The sequence below is a fragment of the Tyto alba genome, unplaced genomic scaffold (genome assembly GCF_018691265.1).
Source record: "Tyto alba isolate M040663 unplaced genomic scaffold, T.alba_DEE_v4.0 Super-Scaffold_9, whole genome shotgun sequence".
Lineage (NCBI taxonomy): Eukaryota > Metazoa > Chordata > Aves > Strigiformes > Tytonidae > Tyto > Tyto alba.
Genome location: NW_024881330.1, coordinates 18,192,029 through 18,209,319, shown reverse-complemented (window position 1 = coordinate 18,209,319; position 17,291 = coordinate 18,192,029). Strand labels below are relative to the sequence as shown.

Here is a 17,291-nt window from a genome sequence, read left to right as displayed (position 1 = left end):
TGCTGAAAACAATAAAGAGAGGGAAAAACATATTTTTTCACTGAAGATATCTGTTAATGGGAGTCAGAAATAACTGATACAGAGACACAAACTCAGCAGTTGTATTCATTATTTTTGGTCACTGTTAACTTTCAGATTTTTTTTTATTTTATTTTATATTTTGTTATTAAGCAACTTACAAAATTTAGCAACAAGATGTTTTTCATGATATTCAATATTGGCTTGCATCACTTTGTGTGGAAAGGAATGTTGCTACTTTGAAAAGTTAGTATTTATCTCAGGACTCTCCTCTGCCAGTTCACAGAAGAGGATGTAATGTTCCTTTGTCTAAGACAACAATACTTTTGTATATATTGACACATACTTACTGATCCCATATTTGCCATGTACAAAATGATGCAAGAAACTATTTTGCAACTTATTTTTACATAATAGATGGTTTTTATCTTTCAAATTCTTATTTTTGCTTCTCAACCTACAAACTAAAAAAACATAAAAAAATCATTCTGAAACTGGCTGATGGGCATAGATTCACATTTTACATTTCAGAAATCTACACCATGATCCAGCTCATGTACAAAGTACAAATGCAAAAGAACAGCAGTACTTGGCTTACACAGATGGGTGGCCTATAATCTATTTTGAATAGTTAAAGAAAGAGTTAGCAGTTTTCTGTTTCCAATTATTTAACCTTCAGCTGAAATGCAAAAACCTATGTGAATACTCAGGCCATGCAAAGTGAAATGAGTTCATTTAAATGCCCTTCTTAGAGTAGATATCTTAACAGCTCAAACCAGATAACAGGTATTCATCCGATAGTGCTCACACTTCAATTAATAAATTAATGTTTGGAAAAAAATACAGCCTGAACATCTACAATGTCTTTAAACAAACTGGAACATAAAAGGGTTTGCGGCTGAGAGTTAGTTCAGAACTTGTGTCTCTAGAGTGTCATGATATTTATTCAGGTGAAATCATACATGTATTCATAAACTGCACTCTGTTCATTATTGACTCATGTGTTGCACGACTAGTTTCTTGAACCACAGTATACTACTATTTCAGCATAATGTGTTAGATTTTTAAACTTTAATGACTTTAAAAAGATGTTAACGTAGGCATTCATTGAACACATACTTTCAGTATCTTCTCATATTTAGATAAGAATTGTATATAAAGAAAAATAAGCTATTAATGTCTTGACCTTCTCCAACAGCTTCTATGGCTCTAAATACCAAAAACTACCAATGAAATTTTGGATATGCACTCTGGGGCTACAAGCAATAACACTTTTATTTTTGAAAGTTATTACTGGAAATGTTTTAGCATTTATGATGTTAGAATTATACATTATACAGTTTAAATGCATAGTTTTCTAGGGATTATATTTTAGAATTAAAAATATCATGTCATATTTTTTACTAATTTTCAATAGATTATCATAGAAATTATGTATGAGGCAATCTGACAAACTCTACCAATCTCATAAATTATTACCACTACTTATACAGCATAATCAATTACCTAATTAGCAAAACTTTAGTTAGAGAAAATGAGGACTAAATTAAGATTTATATTGACATAAAACATATGAACATTACATAAGTGTTTAACAAACACTTCCATGGTGCTTTGTTGACATACTTCAGTTGATGCAATATATTTTCAATGCAATATATTTCCACATTTAAGGTATCCATCAGAATACATTAACTGCATGTTAAGAAAATAATAAGAATTTAAGATTTCAACAAAGAAGTAAAAATACGCTAAGTATGAATACTTAATTCCTTATGTTGAAGTATGATTTATTTGGTCTTAAAATATTTCTTCAACAAATAAGGTTCCTTTTGTTTTATTTTTAGATAAAAAAAAGTGCATTTGGATTTTGTTGCAGTTCAAAAGATGAGCCAGACTGGACAGTGTGAAAAACTTATTAATAAAGGATGAAAAGATATATTGGAAATGAAACAGAATGAAACCATACAGAAAACTGTTGCTGAAAAAGTAATCATTTTAGCAAGAGAGATGCACTTCCCCTCAGACTTGTGTCTCCTGGAATACATGGAGTAGACTCAGAAGATGCACCACAAATTGAACAGAAAAATATTTATGGGTAACTCACTTAAAAATTGCTTAATATAAGTATTTAACTCTGATGTGATTTTTAATGAGAACTGTGCACTGATACTTCAAAGATGAAGACTTTAATTTAGCTGACTCCTCATGATGACCTCTCTCAATATAGGCTCCAATGAAATGCAGTAAGTGTATGAAACACTGACATTAAAATGAGGTCGTTACTTTCTACTTACTCTCTCTAAAATCAAAATCCTAACTTCTAGAGCAGTAAGTTATGTCTGAGAGTCAGAAATTACTAGCACAACTGAGGAGAGCAAACTCTGTTCCAATGCATTTCTGGATAAATTTCAGTAGAAATACAGCAGTATTGTAAATCATGGAATTACGACAATTCCATTGCAAAAAACTGCGAGAGAAGAAAAACCAGATGATGCACTAGATATAGTTTCTATTGTCTTCCTTGCTAGTCCTTCCTATATCTAGTGTGTTCTAGTGCTATCTATTTTACAAGATACTAGGAAGGACTACCAAGGACGAGAAAGTATTTTCCCTCAGTTTAATATCTTGTATCAATTTAATGATTCTGCCCAATGCAGAATTTTCCATAATCTTTTCTTGAAAAATATTAATGTGCATATAAAAAAAAAAATTATAAAACTTTCCTCCACAGCTAACCGAGACTATGTCTTTTAGTGAGTAGTAGGGAGTAATAATCATGGATCTATGGACTGAAACAGCTGATGCCTAGGACTCGAAATTCAGACTAACAGGGCTAAACTAAAGGGTTTTATTATTACTAGTTTTATTTAATCTAGTCCTATAGGTTGATTCTCCATTAGTGGCTGAAGGTATTAGCTGAGATGGATTCCACACTCCTATTCAGTTTTGCATGACAGGAATACAGATTACATGCTCTGAAACCACGCTTTAGTTCTGTGGTGTGAGTCAGAGAGTGGTAAACAAACGGGAACGCCTAATGCTTTAAATTTTTCCACATTTATTCTACAAAATTATTTTATTTATCTTGCAATTTGCAGTGTAGGAATTTAGTTACAATGTACATCTATTTTAAACTTCAAAATAATCTTGACAATATTTTCTATTTTATTTTTTTTATTAACTTTTTACAGATTGTATATTCCACAGATTCTATGGAGTTATTATAGTCATTGAGTCCTAATCTTTACTTTGTATACAATAAATTTTACTTCAATAATTCCCTCACATGTACAATAATCTATGTTTAATTTAGAGTATATCTTTATAAAATATATCACATATCATGAAAAATCTTAATTCAGAAGTCATCATATTTTATTCTCCAACTGCTATTCTTGCCACAAAATTTTTGCCCTTAAAATTTACATTTGTTTCCAATAAAGATTACAGGCTTAGACATTGCTCTGCAATTTCTTTACACCATCACAAAGTATATATGACGTTTTAATCACATATCTGTATCACTTGCATATGAAAAGTTAATTATTTATTAATCTTGTAAAATAGCATATTTCACTCAACTACAGGTTAATTTGGTATCTACCGAGAGACATTGATATTGTTTCCCGAATCATAAATTTTCAGTATATACTTTGCGTTTATACACTCACACAGAAAACATACTACTTTTGTGTGGATTCATACATACACCCTTGTTTAAATCCATACACACAGATATAGCTATTGTTCTTCGCACAGAACAATACTTAAATGATATACTGTGAATTCTTTCTTTGTTTAGAAGTGGAAGGTGTATACTGGCAGTATACAGCACATTTCAGTTATCTGGACACAGATGCATTTTCACTTTCACTGGATTCAGTTTAATTTTATTTTGGTTTCATAACTTCCTGTAGTATTTTCCCCTCTGAAGTTGTAAGCAGCTGAGATAGTATCTGCATTTCAAGGAAATGGCAGGATAATTCTAACCTATAATTAATGTTTAGTTATAGACAAGCAATTAGGCAGCAATTTTGCAAGGCTGTGTTCTCCGACTGGCTAATCAGACAGCCAGAGCATGGGATTTGCATACTGTAAAACTGAAAAGAAATAACTGTGACACAATTATGCAGATCAGACACCAGAATCAATAAGAGCAGAGGGAACTGCGCAGCTGGGAAGAAAAAAAAGTAAAAGAAAAAAAAAGTAAAAATCTGCAACAAAATATTAGTGATTGCCAGAATTCCTGTCAGTCAGCTAAGGCAATCTCATTCAGACAGAAAGTATGTTTATAATCATAACATTTTCAGCTGGTGAGGTACTCAGCAATAATAAAAACATTTTAAATAATTCTGCTGTGCTCCCACCAACTTGTGAGCATGCCAGTTAGTTAAGTAGCATGGAAAGTATTTTCAGTTGATTCATTCTCTCATTTTCACTCAGAATGACTAATTTTTGTGTCCTACAAATATATATAAAATATATACTGTATAGTACATATATTATTGTTTTGGGCATAATTTGTGGATTTTGGCAAGGGGTCATGGGGTCTGGGGCTGAAGGGCTGGTATCTGTCAGAGGAGACCAAGGCCTCTGCTGGACACAGATGGTTCCAGCCAGCTCCAACAGACCCACTGTAGGGCACAGATACACCCACCAGAGGAGTTTGTGGTGCCTCTGAACCAACCAGATGTGCCTCTGTGAAATCACCTTTAAAAAAAGGCAGTAAGCACCTAGAAAAGGAGTAAGGCCAGAGCAAGAGGAAAGAGGAGACCTCACTGAAGGACAAGAGGGAGAAGGGCATTACTGAGCAGAGGCTGCAGTCAAAGAAACTGGCTGAGCCCAGGATGGAGCCCCAGTGTCCCCCCAAGCCAGCACTGAGAGGTAGGACCCTAACGGGTCCGTAGGAACCACAGGATAGCAACCCAGTCTGCTGCACTGCCCTTGCCTCACCAAAGGGAAAGTGTAGTGTTTGGCAAGAGCAAAACTGTGGTGGTGTCTGGAGGGAAATGGGAGTTTTTCCTAAGGGTTTGTTTATTTTTGTTCATCAATACCAGAATCTGTAATTAACTGCTAATTGCCAAATAAATTATATTGAAATCCCCCAAATCAGCACATTGGTTTTGCCTGCAACAATTATATAAATATGTTATATTTTGGGATTAGGATTGTCACATGATCATATTTGCATTTACTCCTGGCTTCTGTATATTCAGAAAAGCTTTTCAGAGAGCAAAAACAGATTAAAGGTGAAAGCAAGAAAAACTGAACTTCCTAGTCCTTACAGTACAGGTTTCAGGCCTGATCTTGCTCATGTAGAATTAAATGAGGATTTTACTAATGACTTTGAAATAATGGTATGTACATTTTATATTATTATATGCAATGGTACTGAATATTCCTCTTTCACATAGTTTAAGTACACCTGATGCCTGGAACCAGCAAGCACCCTTAATTAATTGAACATTTCTGCATTACCTGTGTACTCAAGATGAAATCCAGCAGCTGAAACACTGATATCAGACTGAAAATTTAGGTACAGATTATTTGATGTGCTGTTGAGAAGTGGAGGTATGGTTGTTCCTGAAAAAAGGAATCAAAATATTATTGAAATTAGGAGAAAATGCACTGAATACATACATAAATGTGTGTGTGTGTGTATAAAAAGAAAGAAAGAGAATAAGAGAAAGGGTAGAGGGGGGAGAGAGAGGTTGCATAACCAATTCCACCATATTTTGTCATCATGGACGCTATCAAATATCTGTCCCTATAAAAGTTTTATTACATTTTCAGTGCAGCATAGTATCAGAGACATGAACTGTAGACACTCAGGGGAGCAAGGTTTAATATAAATTTATATCAAATGCTTTTATCCACAAAAGGATAAATATTCCCTAGGGTTTTCATAAAAGCAAGAGCAAATTCTGTAGCTGGCATAATTTTAAATGTAACAGTCAAATATATCAAGCAGCTGTGACCATATTTTGTAGGGCTATTCTTAGAAATGTGATTGATTGTTTATTTGTGTTTCAGAACAAAACAAGACAACAATCTTATTGTCTGTGATATCATTCCATACACATGAATTAAGTAGGATAAAGGAAAACAAAACAAAACAAGAAAAACTAAGGAAAACAGAACTGTGTTGTTTATCCAAAATAAGGATAAAGAATGCACATGTAAAATTTCAAGAGCCATGTCTTTTAGAGATCTGTATTTCTGTGACCTGCTGTAAGAGTGGGCAAAAAAATAGATTATTAGATATCTAGTTTTGGAGCCTCTGAATGTTACTTAATTTCTAACATTTTAAAATATAGATCTTTATGAAAGTATTTTAAGAGGTGACAGATTAAAGCAGAAAGAATATTACCCGTTGTTAACTATAGGAAAAACAAATGCATACGCACACACACAAAAGAACTAGAAAGACCTATGTGTTTACGATAAAGAGTTCAGTCTGTGAAACATTTATTGTAAAATCTTCTCAGTCACCTGAATAACTTCCAAGCCTTGGAGCATTGTTGTCAGCACCATCGTAAAAGTCTAAGGAATCCCAGTTGTGTTCTGTGGCAAAACTCACCACTTGCACCTATGAAGAAAAATGTGAGGTAAAGAACATAAACTTCTTCCCCTCAGTATTCAAGCATAAAGAGGACTGTAAATTGTAACCTCCATTGCTTTCAATCATGAAAAGTTGTGTCTTGCTCTCATTGTCAAAGAGAATAGAAAATCATCATTAAGTGAATAAAATTGCATTGCAACATTTTTTTTCTTTAATTGCCAATTCAGACTTCTAAATCCTGTGACCCTTAGCAACAACCACATATTAGCTCTGACAAGAGTCATACATGCACGAAAATCATCTAGATATAAAATATGATTTCCTTGTTTGGAGGACATTGAGGGGAAGACAAAACACAATATCGTTAATTACTGCAGTTTTTTTGTGATTCTCTCTAGTTTATCCAGGGTTCAAAAAATAGTCCCACAGTGATACATGCTGCTTCATCTATCTTGCTATGTTCAATTCTGCCTCCAGGCAACAGCAACCTCCTATGCTTGTCTACCTTCATCATTGACCCATCTCCTGAGAAGCAGACACTAACATGCTACAAGCAAAAGGCAAAACATTCATTTCATTCCTTCCAGACGTGAAATCCTTCCACTCATAAGGCAATACAAGGTAATAAGCAGATAGACTGCAAGAGGAAGGATATATCTGGTCTATCATAGTGAAAATACTCCCACAAAGAGAAATGCCAGCTTCCTGTTCCTGTTTTGGAAGTGAGAGGGACTGGCATTTTTTTTTCCTTTATGGAAGCAACTGTTCAATGAAAAGCATTTAGAGTGACAGAAGCACAAATGAAAGCCCATCCACCCTCAAAAAGGGGTGACTTATCCACTAAGTTAGAGGATTATGCTTCTTGTACTGTTCTTCTGCCTCAATTATTCTTTTTTTTTTTTTTTTTTTTTTTTTTTTTTTTTTTTTTTTCAAAATGATATAGCTTCGACAGAAGAAATAGCACGGGTTCCAGTACAACTAGGTAATTAAGTTATTTTTCTAGGTGAAATATATGACTTGGACCTTCCTCTAGATAAAAGGAGTATTCAGTTTGGCTACCTATTTCTTGGATGGGGGCCTGAAAAGCTAAATTTTTGTAGGAACTGGTCAGATATTACAGCTAAAGGGTGATATTTAAAAAAAAAAAAAAAAAAAGGAAGCAATGGGGAGTTCCTGACTGTTATCATGCTTTACATACATGGAGGAGGCCCACTGGATCTGGTCTCTCAGAAAACTTTAAGACTTGGCTGTTTATTTTTTAGTTCACAAGAGATTCAGGTGAAAATTATAGGTGTTGTCTCTGTCAGGAATATTTCTGAAGACATAAAAAATTGGAAGTGCAGGCACCTAGAAAACCTTCAGATCAAATTTCAAATTATCTATTCTTTTTATGTGTTTTCTGGACCAGATTGCTACTGACAGCAGTTTTTATATTTGTCATAAAACACCTAATTTAAAACATCTATTTTAGTGCTACTGATGCTAGTTGTCCTAACTTCTTCATGCAGTAAATAAATAGACAGACATACCTTCAGGCAGTGATTCTGAGCCAGAGACTATATTAGATGTTTTGAATTATCTACTCAAGGTGTTTTTCTACCCTAACTTTATAAGGAACTATGGTAGATTAATTTCATGATATAAGGTATTTAAGTTAGGTGCCTGAAGGTAGGCTTCTGGTGCATGCTTCATATTTATCTAAATCTATTTTTAAATGTCTGCTTTTTGATTTGATATGAGGCAGATCAGCATTTACATCTAATCACACTGTTTCAACAAATTCAACAATGTAATCATACACGTTGATAGCTGTTATACCTAAATAGTTTAAAATTCCATCTACATATTTCACAGAGGAATATGCATTGGTGATATATTATTTTCATCTCCTTAAAGCTGGGAAAGCATCTTTGTTACTTTGAGGGACAAAGTATTGGTCAGGAAAATTGTCCAGATATTTTATGCATTTACATGAACACAAAAGCATTAGCTATCACAGTATCTTGAATATCTGCATTTGCATGCATTCTCAGGTTGGACAAAACCAGTCACCCAAGTTTTCAAATGTTGCCTCAAGTAGCAGATTTTCACAGTAATAAATACATTTTTATATATGTATATTCAGATTTTTCATTCCTATGAAGTGAAAAAAACAAAACCAAAATAATTCTGATACAATTTCTTCTGTCATTAGTAGATATAAAGCTAAATTCATTTGTGAAAAATAACGCAGTAAAAATGGTACGATGAATTCTGATATATACTCTAACTGATCCTGCATTATCTGTATCCAGTTTACTGTATTGGGAACTTTATCTTCCTCAGACCTAGTCCTAAAAGTGAGACAGGATTCAAAGGATCGAGCATGAATATCACACTTCTTGACTGTCCTGCTTCAGTGACAATATGAAATATACTACAGATCTAATTACAATCATACAGGTATGCCCATGGAACTGCCCTGTTGTCATTACATTTATACAAGTACAAATGAATAGCTTATTCAATAACTGATAACAGAAAGGATGGACGGTCTTTGCTAGTTCAGCAAAAAAACTAGGGAGAACTAGAAAAAGGCAAACAGTAAATATATCATTTTATTATGACTCTGGGGCAAAAAAATATCATGCAGATTGCACAAATAACTTGAAATCACAGTTAGTAATTTAATCACCTAATTCAGACTGTGATAAGAGATAAACACTTCCAAAAAGCAACAGTGACTAAGTCAGGGTGCCAATAAATGTCTAATTTAAATCCTCTGAATTATCCTCTTAGTGTTTAACTTACTTCACTGATTGTATAAGAAATACACAGAACAAAATATCCTAACTTAGTCAATTGCTAAAATCAAGTAGTGTTCCTCAAAATCAATCTCAAAACTGATTTAAGTTATTAAATACTATTGTTATAGGACATTGGTGGCTTTGAAAACTTATAAATGTTATCATGTATGGATTTAGGTTGTATTTGTGATTATTTCTGTGTTCTTCCATAAGATTTCTATATTTTTCTTAAGTATTGTCAGTTACTTAAAAGAAAATAATAGATCTTTTTGAATGTTTATAAAGTAGCAAAGTATAAACTCATACTATTTTTAAAAAGTTTCTTGTCACAGTAGAATATCTTAAAAGCTCTGTGATGTAATTTTTTTAAATCTAATAAACTGTCCACAACTTTTTTCTTCATTTTCATTATTAAATCTTTACCTAGAGAAACTGAGCGCTTTATTTATCCATTTTTCTACAGTAGTTATATTTTGAACCAAAGTAGACATAGAAAGCTTGCTATCATGGTTTCTTGATAAGCATTTTGCTAAGAATTTGATCAGATGTTGCTCAAAAGTCCTAATTTATTTAATGCAGCTGCCTTTCCAATAACTAGATTTCTATCAGTTTCTTTAGTGAACTCTTTAGTGAGATACGCATGACTTAGCTGAATGGATACTTCTCTGCTATGTGTTCCCTGAAGTTCTTAATCTAAGTTGTAGTAAACAAGAATTCTGACAATATTTTAAAGAACCAACTCTCCTCTCATGTTGAAAAATACTGAAGCATCTCTATATCACAGTGACCTTCCGTTATTTGATATTTACTATACAGTAAATAACAGAGTTTCTAGGAAATTATATATAACTTGCCCATGGAAGCAACCCACTTAATTTCACCCTATTAGAGGAGACTTATCCATTCTGGAAGAGGAAAAAAATACCATAGGAAAGCCTCTCTATTTCTTCTGGCTTTCAAAGAGTCACCAACCTATTGAAATAACATATTTTAAATTATTGGTGATTTTCTTCTAAGGAAGAAGCTACAAGTGTTTAAGAGTTTTGTAAATCTTAAAACTTTTAACACCTCCATGAATAAAAAGATGTGCATTAAATTCCATTATGAGAATCATTAGCAAGAGAGAAAAGAGTATGAATAAATGATTTTTTCATGTTCTTGCATCAGGAAGAACAGTTTTAAACATGACGATAACAAGAAAATAGCAAGTATACTTACTTGAATCCCAGCTCCCTCTGGTACTGTGATCTTCCACACACAATTCAGATTGTTGTCATAAGGCTCAGGGTAACCAGGAGACAAAATGGTCCCTTTGCGCTTTGTTAAAATTCCACCACAGGGCACTGAAAGGAAATGCATAAGGCAAGAAAATAAGTATGAAGCTTCTGAAGTAAGAAAAGTTATAAAAGCTTACAGAGTGTTCAGCATACAACGGCTGAAAACTTTTGTAAATGTATGGTACATTAAAAAACTTCTATTTTTCTCAGGGAAATAAAATCTTGTATCTCAAAAAGCTTCTTTTAAAGGACCAAAAAACTATAAAGGAAAATTAGAATTATGTCAGTTTTCTAACTCACAGAATCATGCTCATATTCCTCTTATTTATTTAACCTCTAACAAAGTGAAATCTATTCCATTTTCTCCTAGTAATCTTACAAAAATAAGGCATTATTTTTAGGGGCTTATAATGAAGTTTTAACAGTTATGCATTGTATCAGTATAAAAGATTAAAAAGTGTAGGAAAAAAGAGATACTTTCTTAATATTGCTACTTTGTTGTTGCCTCAATAGCACCAGTCTCAACTTCTTGACTGCTCTTTGCTTGTGTGAGTTATCCCATTAGCCTGTGAATTTATCACATTAGTAAAGAAATTGCTATGTGCTTGCAAGACTACACTCATATCCTTGTCTATGGATTGGTAAGTGTGTTATGCATGAAATAGGACAGAGGCATTCAATACAATCAAGTTTCTCTTCTGAATGTTCAACATGAACTTATGTTGTCTAGATCATTAGACGCTCTAACACGTACAAAGAATATTACAGCATAATCTAGATGCAGATAATCTGTTGATATTTAAGAAGTTGAAGGAAAATATTGATGAAATGGTTTATCAAAACTATTAGAAGCTAATGTATCACTTCTATGTAATACTACTAATTTCTGAATGGATTTCATTAGATACAAATATGATTTAGAAAATAGGTAGGAGAATGTAACCTATCTTAATAATGAATACCGTAGCTACATTTTGTGTGCCATATAATTGATAGAATCTGTTTGGAACTACAGGATAAACTAAAAGTCAGTGTCATTTAAAGTGTTTAAATAATTACTCATAAAAGGATGAACAGACAGAATGATTGATGTCTACAATCTGTAAGGAAATATTCAAGCATTCACCAGAGTTAAGGCAATTTAATCTGGTCATGTCTACCACCTCAATTATTAAACTCATTTAATTCAATGTAATTTTCACCTCATACATATTTTATCATCCTTATTGTCACAGAGATTTTCACACATAAGGTGGCCTGTAACCCCTTTTCAGTTCAACTTGCCTAGAGACAGATAGCTTTCTCTTCCACTGACTAAATCATGTATTACAATATCAATAATATATTGTGATCAATGGCCAAAATAATTATTTCAACACTTTGTTGAGTTTTTATAAGTGGAAAAGAAAGAGAATACATTTCAAGGTGGTAAATAGTACAATTCTACTCATTAAACTGTAATCATTAAGAATAAATGAAATATAGCTATATACCTCAGATTCTTATTGATATATAAATTCTGGCTCTACTGATATGCCTGAAACAGTCTAAAACATTATTTGTGAATAATAGATGGTTAATAATATTTTATTAATTTTACTTCAGTGGTACTTAGTTTTTATCTCTATCAAGATTTTAGTATATTGGAGAAAATATTTTCTTTTATTGAAAATCACTGAGACTCTACCATGCATCATCAGCTGATTAATACAGAAGATTCAAAATCAACCTAATGAAACAATGTTGTACATTTTCCTTTCCTCCACTCATCTAAAGCTCTGCTTATGTACTTCTCAGTGCTGGAGTCAATATCATAATGTGTTTTTTATAATGAGTTAGGATCATTTTTATTAAAAATCTGTTCTCTGTCAAGAAAATTAAAATAAGTTTAACTGTTTTGGCTGGGAATTGAGTTCTTTAGATATTTTCATCCTCAAAATGAATAGTTTTCAATGTATTCAATTTGCACAAAATTAATATATAACGCAGTCAGTACTGAAACAGATTTTACAGGTGGAAAAGTTTGATGGCATTGAAAAAACATCTGTGCAAATGATAAGCAATTTTAATTAATTTATAAACAGGGTGGGGTTTTTTTCGATATAAAAAACCAAGCCAAACTCTTAATAAGACTTAACATGTAAATCTGCCATATTTGCCTTTGACATAAATCTAGGAAAAATGTGCCTTTAGAATTTTATCTCTTTAATGTGGGGCTTTTCAGCACTATCATCAGCTTTCCAATTGGTGCAAATGAGCTTTATAAATGTCAATGGATGCATATTAATTTGAGAATTTGAGAATTTAACCTTGCATGACTAGAACCAGACAAAGTATATTTTCTGATCTGAAAAATTACTGCTTTTTTTTTTTTTGACAAGTAATGAAATATTAGCATAACTATTGCTAAATCTTTAATATAGTAGTGTTCTTCCTAATAGCTGCAATAGCTTAGAGATCTGCAAGTTGAGAGCATCTTAGTCTTGCAAGAAGTTAGGGCACAAACTGATATTTCTGAGTCTTGATTAAGGGACAGCCGGGGACTGTCACTGATGTTAATGTAGAGGAAGCTAACATATAATTTATAGCAGCAGCGTATGTTCATGAAACTCCTCAAATGTCACAGCGAGGTTAGAAAAGAAAGGGAAATAAAATCTTAACCATGAATAAAGAAGAAAGTGAATAAATGTAAGCAGTAATAAAACACTGCACAGATGACAAAGAAGGAACACATTCAGCTAGAGAGAATGGTCTACACTTTAGACAGTAATTAGTTATACTAAAAAGCCTTAAGAACTTACCAACACATGTAGGGAGTGAATCATTCCACTGTGCCAATGCATTTGGTACTGTATCACATCTAATTGCTGTTGACCCATGGAGTATATAGCCTGGATTGCACTCAAAAAGAACCAATGACCCAACTGCAAATTCATTTCCAATCCTTTTTCCAAATCTTGGTTCAGGCACAGAGCTACATTGTGTTGCACTTGTTCTTGGAACAGCTGCAAATACACAAACAATTGTGGATTCTTAATTTTATATTTGGTGGAGGAATATAGATTTTGTATCACAAATATTAAAAATGACTGGAAGAAACATTTCATTATTTGTCAGTTAAGAACATTTTCATAATCCCCAAATGAACCTTCGCAATATGGATTGCAATCTTTTGATGTCTGAGTTACTATTTAGAAAAGCATAGCACTGATACCCTTGCCAAGATTAAAAGCAATGCATAAAATACACACTGAAACCTTTCTAAAATAGCACTGGAAAGAAATACTACTATGAAATATTCACCTAATACATGCTTTCAAAATAACATTTCTGTATCAGATAGATATTTACATTTATTCCTGTGGATTTCTAAATGTATATTCTGTCTGTCAGATCAGGATTTAAATTTAATGAAAGAATGAATTGCAGTTGCAAGTATTGATGTATAAGCATTTCTGTGTTTGACACATAAAAAGGCAAATAACGTAAACCTTGAGAAGTATCTTAATAATAGTAAGATCACCAATTCACCCACAGGTAATAACGCTTACAGTTATTCATATTTAAATGGAGACATAAACCAGTTTGAGCAGTCCCGATGATTTAATATTAGTCAACCACATTAGCAAACAGAAACAGCTTCTTTGTACAACTGTCTTCTTAAATTTGGAACTTCTCTTATGCTTCTTAGCTATTTTATTTAAGCTTTAAAATACGGATAAAAGAATGGTCCTAAACATTTTCAAAACATGAAGAGATAGTGAAACTTGTTATATTGTTAATGGGCTATTACTCTCCTCACTTCAATCTATTCCTCTCTGATGATTTACAATTTGTGATGAAAAGAATAAATGTACACATTTTTCCAGGTTGTCTCACCTTGATAAACAAAATGAAATCCTTTAGCAGTTACTGGTCCAACTGAAGTAAATCTAACCGTGATCTGGTTACCTGAGCTCAATGGAAGGGATTCACCTACTCAAACAAAACAAATACAAAGCTATCATAACCACTTCTTACTAAAGAAGCATTCAAAATAACTTCAACATCTTTGTAGCTAGAAATAACCCTCCCAAAACCCTGTTCTGCTTCAGTAAACTTTGCAAGATATATGCCATTTCAATACTTTATGTTGTCAGTATTACGTTGTTCTAGAAAAAGAAGACTAAAACTCATCTAATTTATTAGGAATATTTGTTGTTTTTTCCTTTACCAAAAAAAAAAAAAAAAAAAAACCAAAAAAAAAAACAAACCAAACCTCAAACTCCATACCTCTTTTGAGTCAGTGTGCACATAATCTATACAATCTATACAATTTACTTTGCTACAAATATACGCAGCTTTCCCTTTAAAATATATAATATCTATTGTAGATTGCTCACTAGGTAAAAGTCAGAAAGGCACAGAGTAAGAACACCAAAACTCTCACTATAATAACTAAATATCAGAAGAAAAAAAATTAAAACAAATAGATTCATTTTTACTTCATTCATTAATGCACAGAGTTTTGAGTGATTAGGCTTTTAGTTTAAAATCATTATTTCACTTATTTGCCTGGACCAAATCTAAGAAAATATGAGTCATCTTTTTCTCTTTATTCTGATTATTCTATCTTTCTAGACTCTTAAAAAATAAATAACAGTTTAATGACAGTTCTATTAAAAGATACCTGAATGAGATCCTGAGAGAGAGGATAACAAAGATGACTGCAGAGTTGGGCCATCATATACTTCAACTACATCATGGAGTGATGTCTGGAAAAATACAAACTGGCCAAAAACCACTGACCAAACAGGAAGATAAAAACAAAAGACACCAATGGCCAAAAATAAAAAAGGGGGGGACAGAATGAGAGAGGAAAAACAATAAAAGAGGAGAGAACAAAACATACATTAATATATTAGTTTAAAAATATTTAAATAAAAAGTGATATTTATTGATTGATTTCTCTGATCACTTAATTACCTGTCCTTGTGTTTAAATTTAGTTACTTTACATAAGTAAATGGATAAAAATATAATTCTATATATTTGAAAGAGACAATGAAGGTACACAAATCATATATATATACTCGCTGAAAGGTTCTAGTAAGGAGGGAAGAAAACATATTTCTGCTGCTCAATATATTTTCAAATTCTCTGCTTGCCCCCACCCAACACACATCTAAATTCTCAGTGCAATATCCTCCTTTATAATTCCAGGTTTATTGCTATATATTGTTTTATTAATTTTGTTGATAAACCTCTGTAAGTTTTACTCACCTTGGAATGTTTCATCTTTCTTAAGAACTTTAACATAGAGTGCATCTTTATGTTTGTGAAATAAAAGAGTAACTGATTCAAAGCAACAGACACTTTTCAGAGTACATATACTGAAGCACTAAATTTATTATTTTGAAAAATCATGCTAGTAGAAGAACTCAATTCAAGAATGTTATCTTTTCTGTGTAGCATGTTCACATCACAGGTGTTTGCAGTTTCAGTATAAACAGACAGTGAAAAGAAAGAATTGTTTGGATTAATTCTGGCCCTAGTACCTACAAAACATTTATATCCTAATTTTATCATCAATAATGGCAAAGGAGGAGAAAATGGCTTAAGGACCATAAAGGTAAAAAGGTGGAAGTAGTTAAATATTTGTATGTACTGGAACATCTATAACGAGAAACAGAACCAGTTATGCTTCATTATCCAGATTAGACATTTTGAGATATTCCAAAGTGCTGCTACTAGATTATATTTGTTTGCCAAATGTTCTATAACATCTTTATCTGGTATATTTTTGTATAAACGATGAAGCCAGGAACCTACAATTCTTCCAATTTATACATCTTTAAAGCTTTAAAAACAGTATATTCAAAATGTCATGTCTTCAAATTGTTGACTATTTTTTTTTTGACTAATTTAAAAAATTGACAGTCCACCTTGCCAAATCAAGATCTTATCATACCATCTTTTCAAGAAGAAAAAAAAGTATTTTTTTAAAAACAAAAACCTCTTTTAAGGGAAAGGCTGGATCTTATATTTATAGAAAGGTCAAAAAAAAAGTACTTTTAAAACTATCTGTGAGACACTTCCAAAAATTTTTGTCCATTTTTAGGAGGAACCATCAGACATATGACAAATTATCTCCATCACTTTTCCTCCAATCTCCAGAAAATTAAACATTCATGTTTTTACTAGCTCTGCTTATTTTAAAAATATTTAGCTGCATTGAAGTCTTCTCCTTGTTGTTGCTGAAGATAACTAACAAACTTAATCCAGCTGTTTCTATTGCATTTGTACTTTTATCAAGTCTTATTTTCATACTTAATGAGTTTCATTTTGCCAATGAGTCAAGTAAAGTTCCTTGTGACTTCTACTGCTAATTTTCATTTCAAATTAAGTTGCAAACTATGTATGGAAAATTCAGGCAAGTGCTGAGGCATAACATTACAACCTCACATAACTATTATTAAGATCTCTATCCTGGGAAACCTGTAAAATTGAGACTTTACAGATGATCAGATTAGGGTCATCAGTCAAATGATCACCAGATAAGAGAAACTCCAGGAAATCTTCACAAAATCAGACGACTGCATTAAGATCTGACTACACTACTATGATGATAATCACTCTAGATTTCATTTCATGAGTTTCAGATGGT

General features: G+C 32.4%; 1 protein-coding gene across 1 annotated transcript in view; it reads right to left on the bottom strand.

Annotated features, from left to right (window-relative positions):
• The window catches only part of CSMD3 (CUB and Sushi multiple domains 3), a 703,442-nt gene that overhangs the window by 124,951 nt on the left and 561,200 nt on the right, over positions 1–17,291 (bottom strand). Inside the window, exons 33-38 of the mRNA XM_042785878.1 lie at positions 15,316–15,429; positions 14,526–14,621; positions 13,448–13,651; positions 10,588–10,712; positions 6,514–6,610; positions 5,500–5,604 (exon numbers count right to left, since the gene is read on the bottom strand). Of these exons, the coding sequence (XP_042641812.1) occupies positions 5,500–5,604; positions 6,514–6,610; positions 10,588–10,712; positions 13,448–13,651; positions 14,526–14,621; positions 15,316–15,429 (741 nt within the window). The remainder of the gene's footprint in view (positions 1–5,499; positions 5,605–6,513; positions 6,611–10,587; positions 10,713–13,447; positions 13,652–14,525; positions 14,622–15,315; positions 15,430–17,291) is intronic.